The 12,212-nt window shown below is 38.2% G+C and overlaps 1 protein-coding gene across 1 annotated transcript in view; it reads left to right on the top strand.

The window, feature by feature from the left end:
* The window catches only part of PPP2R5A (protein phosphatase 2 regulatory subunit B'alpha), a 44,749-nt gene that overhangs the window by 12,944 nt on the left and 19,593 nt on the right, over nucleotides 1-12,212 (top strand). Inside the window, exons 2-3 of the mRNA XM_040552784.1 lie at nucleotides 5,276-5,472; nucleotides 10,615-10,716. Of these exons, the coding sequence (XP_040408718.1) occupies nucleotides 5,276-5,472; nucleotides 10,615-10,716 (299 nt within the window). The remainder of the gene's footprint in view (nucleotides 1-5,275; nucleotides 5,473-10,614; nucleotides 10,717-12,212) is intronic.

Below are 12,212 nucleotides of genomic sequence, written 5' to 3' on the forward strand. Positions count from 1 at the left end.
CGGGGAAAAAAAAGAAAATACTGGTGATGAGATTCCTTGGATACCTAACATGCTGCATAATTACTGGTCTGAGTGGCCTCACCAGTTTCAGCTGGGCTGCTGAGCTACCAAAAGCTGGAAATGGGGAAACTTCTCTTACAGATGTAAGGAGTTACTGCAGGAAAGTTTTAGACCATCGGTATAGCCAAGTATACAATGAGATTTTATACAGGGGCTGTATCTTTCTTTAAAAAGGAGCTTAAAGTTGCTTTCCAGAAGAAGAAGAAAAAAAAAAAGGAAATCAACTAGTTAATGTATAATTAGGATTTTTCAGTTACCTCATACCTGTGAAGCTGGAGGATACAGTTACAAATGAGCTAATGAACTAACTAAACAACTTGCTGCAGCTGAAAGAGGAGTTTCTGCTCCCACCACTAACCTTGTGCCAGGCCTGATCATCATCAGGCCCCTCCAGAAGCCATCTAACCTCACTAATATGGCCATGTTATTGAGTTAAAGCAGCTCGCAGAAGGGGCTGACAAGTTGCAGAGCCGGTGTTGAGGGATGGATGTGACTGGGAGCAGGGGAGGGGAAGGGAGGAATAAATGACAAGGGAGTAGAAGGGCAAGAAACCTCTTTCCTCTTTGTCAGCGAACCATTGTGCTGCCTGCCAAGCTGCAGACACAGACTTCTGAGAACCTGGAAAGATATTGTCTCCTCTCGTAACATCAACTGCATCAAAACTCGATTTTTTAACAATGCCTCCTTACCAGGTCTGTAGCACAAACACTGACACTTTCAGGTGCTTCAGGAGATTGCAATGACAGTGTACACAAGAACTGCACAGAACAAAAATAAAATTTAATATGAGGTTAGGCAGGTTTCCTTATGCTTGACTTGCGTAGGCTAGGCCAGAGATTCAACAGCGTTGATATTCAAATGATGTGAAGAAAAAAAAAAAACCAAGTATGATGTCTCATGGTACCTGTGCTTGTCTCTTTGTGTCAGTGTTAGGGCTTCATTCTGTGCTAGCAGATCCCATTGCCGTCGAGTGCAGCTGCATGTAGCACAGTAAATATTGGAAACCTGTTACAAATGTTTGAGAGCGTTTGTTTTGCACTGGCAGGGAAAATAAGGTTTTCTGAATTTCCAGTTTGTGAAGGGAGTTCTGATTTTTTGACTTTCCAGTTGAGAGGGGAGTTCTGGGGACTTGGATTCTGCTTTCTGCTGAAGCGAGGATTGTGTTATGTTCCCTGGCTTTGCACAGGAGGTCCTGGATAAACAGTTGTGTTGAGAAAGGAGAAGCATCTTTCTTTTCCTTCCAGGAGAAATGCCTGTAAACATGTGAGATAAATACACTGTGGGAAGATGTCACTGTAGTCCCCTGGATAGTGGTATGGCGGTGTCTGTCTCTATAGTTATATACTCATGAGGTAGCTCAGACTGTAAAATTTCTTTCCCTATCTATGTTTTGGTTGGGTCCTCCCTGAAAAAAAAAAATCATATTTTAACTCAGTGCTCCATGCTCAGACTTGGACTGATAACCTGATAAGTATTAAAGCATTTGATTTCGAGACCAATCTGTACAATCATGCAGCTTTAATGTTTAGTAACTTCTGCTCAGGAGGAGCTTGTGAGTCGACTTGTTTGTAATTTTTTATCCTTTGATATTGTGGCTACTGTATGTAATGATTAGGCTTTTGTAAACAGTAGTAGTAGTCTGTTGAGAATTTCAGTACCATGAAGTGCAAGGATCAAATGAACTGTTTTCATCAGTTACAAACATATTTTACCATCTATCGTGCAGATGACCAGAGGTGATGACAATCCTTAGAAAGAGTGATGGTTAAAATGGATCTTAATTTACAATGTTTTTTCGGTATTGGACACAACTTTTTGTCTTTAGTATTTTCTACTGTCATATCTGATTATGAACTGGCTCTCTGTGGTTGCCTAAAGTGTCATTAGGACCTTCCCAAGGATCTTGGGTCAACTGACAAACAGCCCTCAAACGGATGTAACAGTAGATTTAGAGTTTCCTAAGACGTGCCTCTGTTGAGCAGCCTCTAGAAAATAAAGTTGAGCCAATTGGATTTTGATCACCTGAGCAGACAACATACAGACCGTTTTCTATTATTTTCTTTAAAGTGACTTTTCCAACAACATACAGCAATTTAGGGACAGGTGGTTAATAGAATTCAATCTTTGGTGTTTTGTTTTGTTTTCCACTTGAAAGTACAACCTGTCCCTAGGGTTATTTTCTTGAAGCATCCACTGCCTACTTTGAACCTGTGTTACCTTCTGTGGTCCTCCTGGTATTTAGGGTAAGCAGTTATCATGAACTTCAGATGCATGGAATAAATCTTGATAGAAGTTACATTAAAACTTGTTTAAAAATCATGCCACATGTTAAACTACTAAAGCTCAAAGCTCTGGTGTTGATGCAATAATGTTGGCACAGTTTATTTTGTTCATAGAGCTGGAATAAACTATTGCAATATGATTTCACTGCAACGTAGGGTTGTCCAGCTTTTGCTGTGCTGGGACAATTAGATGTAGTTAAAGACAAGGCTTTAAAAAGCCAAGAATGCTATCTGACATGAATTTCCCCAAAGCAGGTGGTGGTTTCCATGGCACCTGTCCCAACATTCCTGAGATACAGGTGCCATGTGTCAGGCAGGGGCTGAGCACATGAGAGGTAATGCGGATGCCGCAGGACTAGTCCTCTTGTTACCTTCCTTACAGTTTTCATCTCTTGCACGTCATTCTTTCACGATTTCCCCTTGTCATTGTGAGTAATGGACGCATGTGTAGAAGAAAATACTTTGTATGGCTTGGCTTTGAATGGTGCAAGTAAAACTGATTTATGGGCAGGCTTTTCATTTAGGAAGATGTCTAATTGAGATAGATCAGATTGCTAATGAAAGGGACTGGTGATGCGTGGCCGGAGAGATATGATCTCTATTACTCTGATGCTGCAATAAAAGTGGCTAACACCAGGATTTCTTTGATGTTCTAGGGAAGGTAATAAGCGATTTGATGATTTCTTCTGAATTCTGCTTGCTTGATTTCAACTTTGTTTTAACAAGTTTGTTTTAACCACTGTGAGGAGAATTCAGACGATGTCAGCTGCTTTCTAAAACTTAAAATTTTGGTTAATGAAACTTGATTTAATTGAACATCAGCCAAAGGTGCTGTATTTGCTGCACCTCACTACTGGGCTTTGCTAATGTGGAGCGTGGGCAGAAGTAAGAGCGGATCTGAGCCCTGTGTGCGGACGGCTGGCAGCGCGAGGTTAGCGTCAGGGGAAGCTGTGCGTCCTGGGGCAGTTCCGCGAGCGAGGCTTTGGGGATGTTACCCGCAGCGTGTCACTGTTATTGCTTTGTTGCTATGGTACAGGTCTTACTCATGCAACCCGCTGCCGAGTATTAGAAGATCTGAGCTGAAATGTTATGTAACTTACAAATGTTTTTACAGCTGACGTTCATTATTTTGCAGGGTGTAACGATTCACGTCTTTGGTATCGTGCGATTTGTAGATAGCTGAGCAAAAATAAGCATCTTACGACATCTGCATTCAAAAGAAAAATGGTTAAAATTGCAGAATTAGCATTCAGTAGTACGGACCGCTCTTTATGAGGGAATAATAACCTCCGGCTTTCTCAAAAGCCCGCTGAAGTTGTTATGCTCAGTTAATAAGATGTTAACTGTCAGATGGCAAAAAGGAGTGCAATGCAATACAGTATTTTGGTGTTTGGACTTCCAGGGCACGGCGAGCAGTTGGGATTACAGTGGAGGCATTTCAGGCCATTTTAGCAATTACTTTTTTGCTTGTATGGAAATGCAAGAATTCTGTCAGATAATTACTGAATGCTAAAACCCCTGTTGTTGTTCTGGCCACTAAGTGGGAGGTGCTTTGGTAAGGAACTTGAGCAACTGGCTTTGTCAAAGACTGTCAGAGTTGTTAAATTTACAAACTTAAAGTTTGCTTATTTAGAATACTCCTAAAACAATAAAGAGAAGTGTGAGACCTTTCTGTGTTTTGTTCAACCTTTAAACTGAGAGTTAAGATTTTCAACATCCAGTGTTACAAGGCCCTGTTCCTTTCCTTGTTGTGCTAATTTCCTTCTGAGGAAGCAGCAGCATTAATGTAAATGCTGCAGGGAATGAATGAAGCTAAGGGATTAGGTAGTCTGGCTATAGACAGGTCTTGAAAGTTTTACAGGGAGAAAGCATTCCTTAGTCCCAGATGAAACTGGGAATAAAAATTTTTCAGCAGAACAGGTGAAATCCCAAGTGACTGATAGAAGAGCTGATACTATTGCTGGAGTGACTAAGAACCCCAATGAGTAAAGCAAAAAAGCAAACAAAGGGCACTTGGGTTCTCAGCGTATATCTAGGCAGTATGACATTCATCGGATTTCTCAGTTAAAACCACGGCTGCTTTTGCTGTGATCCTGCAACTTCCGAACAGTTATAATATTTTGAGGATGTATTATATTTTTGAAGTATACAGTACTCAATAATCCGTCTGCCATAGAGCTAGTGTGAAATATTAATGGAGGAATTCTGCTTATCTACTGCTAGAGAAACTGCACCATGAAATGATGATGCAGACTCATAGACAAACACATTGTCCTAACGGGCCAAAAATGCTGGAAAGCCTGACATGACTAAGATCGTGATAAATTATTTAAACCAAAGTATGAACATTCAGGATTAATCCTTTTGAAATATTGGAGTTGATTCTTAAGAGAAACGTCCATCACATGCTATCAAAAGTATGTGAGGTATGTTGCATCGTGGTTTAAAAAAAAAGAAAAAAAAAGACAAAGTTCCTTCAAAGCAGATTTTACAGCTTTTAAGCAGGTTATATAATAAAGGATTAGGGAACAGAATGAGACAAATCGGATGAATGAAAGGTTAGTATGATGCACTGCTTGTGTATGTGACTTTTGGTGAGGGCGAGTTGGTACTTACTAATGTCTGTGTATCTCAAATAAAATTAATTCACTTATTTTCCATATGTACAACTACAACCTTTATATTTATTCATTATTTCTGTGAAATAGAAGTTTTGAATAGTGACTTTTTTCATTCTAGCATACTTAAACAGATCCATTCAGTATCTTTCTGTTTTTACAGTATTGTCTATTAATTTGCTGGCCCTGCATCATACCATTCCTCAGTTACAGATCTGACACATTATGCGAATTTTGGTCAACAGAACAGATTTAGTAATCCTGAGTTTGCTTCTATGGACTTAGGTGTTTTTTTTTTTTTCTTTCCTTTTACAGATGCTACATCCAATGAACAGCAAGATCTCTTTTGTCAGAAGTTGCAGCAGTGTTGTATACTCTTTGACTTCATGGACTCTGTTTCAGACCTGAAAAGCAAGGAAATTAAGAGAGCAACACTGAATGAACTGGTTGAATATGTTTCAACAAATCGTGGAGTGATTGTTGAATCAGCTTATGCTGACATAGTGAAAATGGTAAGTAGAATCTGGAATGGAATGTTCATGTGATATTTTAAATTTGAATAAAATATCCTAAATGAATCAGTTTACAATTGTGATGGCACCTAACTCAGAATTGCTGTTGGTTTTTTTTCCTGCTTATAAAATATAATATCATTTGTTAATGATATCTTGGCTTACAGGCTTGCAAAGAAAAACCAAACACGCTACTTGTGTGTTATAATTATTAGCTGAAATATGATACTTTCAGGGTAATTAAAATGAAAGAACTGGTATACTGCAGATGCTTGCATTCTGGATAAGCTTTGAAGTCATTCTCATTCAGAAAATGGAAATATTTCAGTGCTACCTGTTTTTGTTTCGTTGAGAATGGCAGTGGAATGACAACGTAAAGGTCTTCTGGTAAAGATTCTTGTGGGTGCTAGTGTCAACAGAAAGGTTTATCAGTGTAAGAAAACGACTGTGCTTTGTAAATACTTGGTGTGGTTGTTTGTTACTGTTTGGGCCTTAGAGAGCTGTGCTGGATTAGTCTAAGTGGTCTTCTCGAGTTGTAAACCACAGAATGACTTGTACCATGCAATTTCTACAAATGGCTTGTTGAATAAGCAACAAAATATGTGGCCGTATCTGCTGACTTTCCCAGATTTTAATATGCATTTTCAAATGCTACAGAAGTGCTGTTTTACATATAACTACTACTCCACGTGCAGGGAACATAGCTGAAGGACTATTAAAATACTTCAGAATGTTTTCAAAACTGATTTGTCTAGATATTTGAAATGTAAAAATAATGTGTTTAGTCCCCTTGCATTTAGGCTAACGGTTGTCTAAATGTTGGTTAAGTTTATGTATGCACAATGCTGACTTTGAAAGTAGCTATCGGGTGGGTAAGCAGACTTAACCATGTGGCCTGCAACTTTTTATGGTTTTCTATACACTGAAATCTTTTTTTCCTTCAGTGTTGTTTTTATCTGTTTGTTTGTTATATTTTTTTCTTTCTAAGAACATTAATATAAACAAGTGTAGAAATTATACTGTTATACTGAAGAGCTAAGATATATTGAAACACTTCTAATAATTTTGTCTGTTTCACCAGATGCTTCCTAATCTTCACAAAAGATCTAGGACACTTCTGTTTTTCATTTATTTATTTTAAAGGAGATGTGTTTCCTTACTAAGTGTTTTTTTTTTTTACCCAACATTATAAAGGACAGAGTCTATCCACCTATTCCTCAGCTTTTTTCCCCCACTGCTGGTGGCAACAAGCCTGAGTCCTTGTAGTATTTTCTTACTCTGTGACTCTGTGTGTTCTCTGTAGCATCCTGTTCAAAGAAAGAGTACACTAACTAGCCTACCATACTTGTTGAAGGGTGAAGAGATTTTCTTTTATGTTGGAGCTGCTTCCTTTTCTTGGAGATATGGTGTTAAGCTGTTCTTTTGAGGATGTTGTGGTTGTTGTGCAAATGATTGGGCTCTGTGGATGCTTATTTTTCTTTCCAACAACCTTCCATCTCCTTTTCTCCCTTAAAATGACAGAAAATGAAGAAGGCCTTAAATGCTCAATGAGAGCTTTTCCAGAGCTTGAGACAAAAGATCCCTCCAAGCCTGAACAGTATTTCTAGTCTCCCTGGCAACTGGCAGCAGCAAAGGTCTTTGCTATGAATTGGGACTAAGTACCAGCTTTCAGAAAGAGCTCTGGATGGGTCTCCCCCTTCAAACAACACGTGTGTCAGGTTTGAGGCCTTTCTTTGTAGCTTCTATGAGTTGTAGAACTTTTCTTTTTTTAATTTATTTTTCAGACTTTTTTTCTCTTCAGTGTTAGTGTATTAAAAGAAAAGGCATTTGATTTTATTTTTTTTTCCCAGAGTTTGAAGGATAGTGTTTTTGAGGCAAAAAAAGTAGAAATCAGCCTTAGTGAATCCTAACTACCATGGCTGGTTGTAAAGGATGAACGGGCCACAGCAATCTCCTTAGAAAAGCCAGAGTGGCCTTGGTGACAGAAACAGAGTTAATTTCTTTCCAAAGCCCCTTGTCTTTCCCTGGGCCTGGGACCCCTTTCCTGCAGCTTGCAGAGGAAGCAGCACTGTTTCATTGGAATCACCTGTGTCTTAGGGAGGCAAAGTCAACAATCCCTTACAGATATCAAGAGGAAAAAAATTGTTGCTGAGCAGTGCATAGGCAAGGTGTGTGCAGGTGAGGAGGTCTCCTAGCCTTCCTTCCCTTCACATGGTCTCTGATGTCACGATAGCTGCTGTGCCAAAACCACGCGGTCATGCCTCCTGTAACTGTCCCTGCTCTGCTTGGATCCCGAGGTAGGCAGCACTGGTTGAAATTACGCGAATATATTTTCAGGCCATCAAGGATGGAATAAGATTATAAAAATATCTTTGTTTTAGATGTGCAGGATTATTTTTTGGTGTACTAGGCAACCTGATTTTTCTGTAATTCCATTGCCAAAGTCTTTGTGTTAAGAACTGAGGAAGAGTTTTGCTTACAAATAGTTTTGAAGGGGTAGCACAAAGGGCTGTGCACCTCCTTTCTAGGTCATCCAAAATTAGCAGTTCCTCAGTCTGGAAATTGTCTATTGAAAGTACTCCGAAGCTAACAGCAAATTAGAGGTTGGCATTACAAGTCTTTTAAAAGTTTTAAAACCTCCTGGGAACCTCGAAAGCTATAGCCTGTACCAGGTTTGGCAGAAATGTCCCTCCAGTACACATTGCTTCTCCGTCTCCTTTTGCCTGCCAACCTCCCCTCATTTCCCACCAGAGTTTAGAAATCTAATGTCAGTGAGGTTATGCTAGTAGCCTGCATGAGCTGTGTATTCAGAATTTCAAAAGACACCAGGTATCCCTGTCTGCATGCTAAGAAATCAGGATTGATTCTAGTATCACTCCAAATGTTTAGCTTCCTTGGGAAGTGTAGAGACAATAGCGCATTCCTTTCTATTAAAAACTAATTAAAAAAATGCTGTATCTTAATACTTTAACTGATACATTTTCAGATGTCACTTTACAAAAGTTTCTAAGACATAGGAAGCTAATGCTGAGTTTCTCTGGAAACTGATCCACCTGCAAAAGCCTGTAAAAATCTGTTATGATTTGTACGTCTCACATCACTGTTTTGGGATAAGACCTCCCCCTTACAAATGAAAAGGGGTGTTTTAAAGAATATGAGAGGATATGCAGAAGAGTTTGCCCATTGAACAGCAATGAGGGTTTTAACCCATACCACATTTTGATCAATATTATTAGCAAGACGTTAGTAGAAGAAGCAGATGAAACTGGTAGCAAAATTATTTTAACCATAATGAATTCATTGAAGCAGTTCTTTAGCGGAGACTGGTTAGTACAAAACTTGTATACAGCTTGTTCTAAGATTTTTCTAGAGAAAGAGACTGGTAGTGCTAGTAGAGGTATGGAATACTCTGGAAATCATAAAATTAGTTTTTGAAAGATCTGGCAGAGAGAACTGCTGTTTTTCTGCTACAGAAATATGTTTGGTAGTTTAATACCTTTGTTTTGGACTATAAACTTTAACTGGATCAGTTCAGCAAGATGCATCTAGAAATAAAAGGATGTATTGTCAAGAGATGTTACCAGAAGACTTGTAAGCAGATGTAGGGTAGCCTCAGTAGGGGACTGATTTGTATGTTGAATGTTTTTTGTGGATCTTTTCTTGCATACCTAATAAGAGTAGACGTTATCAAGTAACAGAACCAAGACTTGGTCCTTGGCTTTTAATAAAATGCAAATTCTCTCAAACTCCTGTTTTTCCCCTCCTTCCCCCAGCCAATTTTACTTGTGTCCCGTTATGTTTGCAACACCAAACAACTGCAATGCTGCTTCTGTTGTTCAGAAAACTAGGAGATCGTGCTCTAATGGCCATCCACACAGAACATCATCGCCCTTCTAGTCTAGAGCAGCAGTACCTGCAGCTTTAATGTGTCTAGCAGGTCACAGGGACGGGGCACAGAATGGAGGGCATGGGAGGAATTGAAAAGTGAGTTCATGCAGTAGCTTTAAGTCTTGTTTAATGAAGAAGCTGATTTGGCTATGCAAAGCCAGCTGGGTGACTTCAGGATCTTTTCAAGCCCTCTTGCAGGATCCTTCCAACACCTTGGAGACTCCGTGGAAGCTGTGCAGTAGCATTTGCTGCGAACTGTCAAACAGTCTTTCTTTTGTGCTTAGCAGGGTTGGATGGTTAGCAGCTATTTGAAACAGGTTTGATCGAAGAGGCTAACGTACTTGAGAGTTAATTGGAAAAATTGGGTTAAACGTGTTCCTGAGAGAACAGTAGAAAATGCAGAAATGAAGTTAACTTCATGTTCTCTATTGTTCGTGTTAAAGAGATTTAAAATCCAGTGTGTTGCATCTGGCAGATGACATGACATTTATTTTTCTTTTGACATGTGAAAGATCGGTCTTCTATCCAGACTTGCATATACTTGAAAAATCCCCTTTAAATTCACTCTTTTGAAATTGATTTGATATGACTATTTTGCTACTGAATTGCTTTGATTACCATTTTTCTGTGTTTTTTTTTGTTGTTCTAAGTTACTCTGTGGTTAGATCAAAAGGTTACAATTGTTACATAAGTTTGACTTCCCCAAACCTTGAAATATCTTGAAATGATGGAAGAGGAAAAACTGTAAACAGTTCTTCAGCTCTTTCTTACAAGTAAAGAACACCTTGAAATGAAGTTAAGTGAAGAACTCTGAAATTAGACATATTTTGGGATTGTCTGTCTTACATGTGAAGAGATCTGTTTAAATCACAATTGGTTAGTCATGCTGTATTTGATGTCTTATGTAAAACTTCAGCTCTTGATGTCACATAGTTTAAAAAAAATTTATTAAGGAGGAAACAAAATGTTCTTTTAACTTTAATGGCTCTGGAGAAAAAAAATAGATATGACAATATCTAACTGCAAATCTGTGAAACAATGAAGTCAAAAATTAATTTATTGTTATTTTCATTAGCCTGCTTCATGCTTTTCTCTGTTTGAATTCAGGGCTTTTAAAAAATGTAAAGAAAAAGATTTTTTTTTTTATTAGCTGGTGTCATTTCATGTACTTTTAGGATAAAAGCAATAACTTGCTCAGTGTGCTCTGTGGAAGAATAACAAGTAATGGAATTAAACTTCATTTTTTTGTTACAGATTAGTTCTAATATTTTCAGAACACTTCCACCTAGCGATAACCCAGATTTTGATCCAGAAGAAGATGAGCCAACTCTTGAAGCCTCATGGCCCCACATACAGGTGTGTGATTCCTTTATTTTCAAATCATCTTGTAAGGCAAGAACCAGGAATGCATACTTGAGTAGTTTTTTGCCTTTGATATGAACTTCAGAATTGATCTTTATGAGTATAAGTGAGTTTCTGTGCTCATAAGGGAAAAAAGTGGTTGTTTTTCTTGCATGTATAAATATGGCAGAACGTAAGCGTTCCAAATTGCTTAAATGCTCTTTTTTTGTTTTGTTTTGTTTTTGTTTTAAATAGAGCGATTGTGTTATTGAAGTGTGGTGTGTGTATATATATGTCTTAAAATTGTGTGGGTATTTTAGGTAATTATGTTCTTTATTTAAGAGATTGTTTTCTGAACTTGAGCAATTTTTGTATGATTTCAATGAAATATAAGCAGATGTTAGCAATTCAGTTTCTTGTGACAGTAACAAAAATGGAGCAATAGCCTTTATTTGTCTTTTGAGCAAGAAATAGATATCTCCTCATTCTTCCCACCCTCTTCCCTCCCTCTGTGCAAAAACTTTACAATATAGGCATTGTTGTTTGGTAACAGTTGGTTAGTTATTCTATTGTTGCGCTCCTGTACCAATCACGTGATTTTTATAGCATTGCTGTATCAATCACGTGATTGACTTGCACTACTGATGAATTTTTCTCAATAAACTGTTAAAAGTTGAGCAATCCTAAGTCACTTTGTAATCATCCAAGTTCATATCTCAGGTTATTCATTGCTGAATTCGTAAAAGTAGTATCTGTTAAATAAAATTTATCGTGTAGCAACTCCTAATAGTGGGTAGAAGAGTAATAGCTGCTGCATATCTGTGTACCATCTGCTCCTCTCTCTCAGGGGAGTTGGGATGCTACTCTGTCCTCATAATACCACATGGACATATATGTCCCTGTATATCAATGATATAATATAATATAATCAAGAAATGCTGTTATTAAAGCCTGGACTTCTAATACTGGATACTTAAACTTCCATGTTCAGGATAGTATTTCAGACTTAAACCAAGTAAGAAACAAGATATCACAAAAAATAGCTGTGCAGGCTAAAGGCTGTGATAATAATTAGCTCATGGATGTCTGAGTCTAATTTGTAGGAGAAATGGCTATGCCTCAAATAATGGCGAGGCTTGATTGGGCAGGGGAAGGTCTGCATAAGGACTAAGCAAATGTCTCTTATGGTCGGTAGAGGCATCATCATCTGACTTCAAAATGCCCGTCTCTCAGGAGTAAAACTTGTAAATGTTTTCTCAGTTCACTTTAGGACATAAGTAAACTATAGTTCTTTTTATAGAAAAACGCTTGTGGTTTCTGTGACCACTTCACTTTGTGCTTTATGCTTGTCTAAGAGAAATTGAAAGAGTATTATGTGTTATTATTTGAAATTTTATTTTCAGTGTTTGTCTTTTCCTAAATGAGTTTTGGCCAGGCTGCCTGATTATTGATCGTGGATTTCCTTCTCCTGTGTCAGTTATTCATCCTGTCCTTGGAACAGATTTGCTCAC

This window comes from Cygnus olor, chromosome 3 (assembly GCF_009769625.2).
Source record: "Cygnus olor isolate bCygOlo1 chromosome 3, bCygOlo1.pri.v2, whole genome shotgun sequence".
In the NCBI taxonomy this organism is placed as follows: domain Eukaryota; kingdom Metazoa; phylum Chordata; class Aves; order Anseriformes; family Anatidae; genus Cygnus; species Cygnus olor.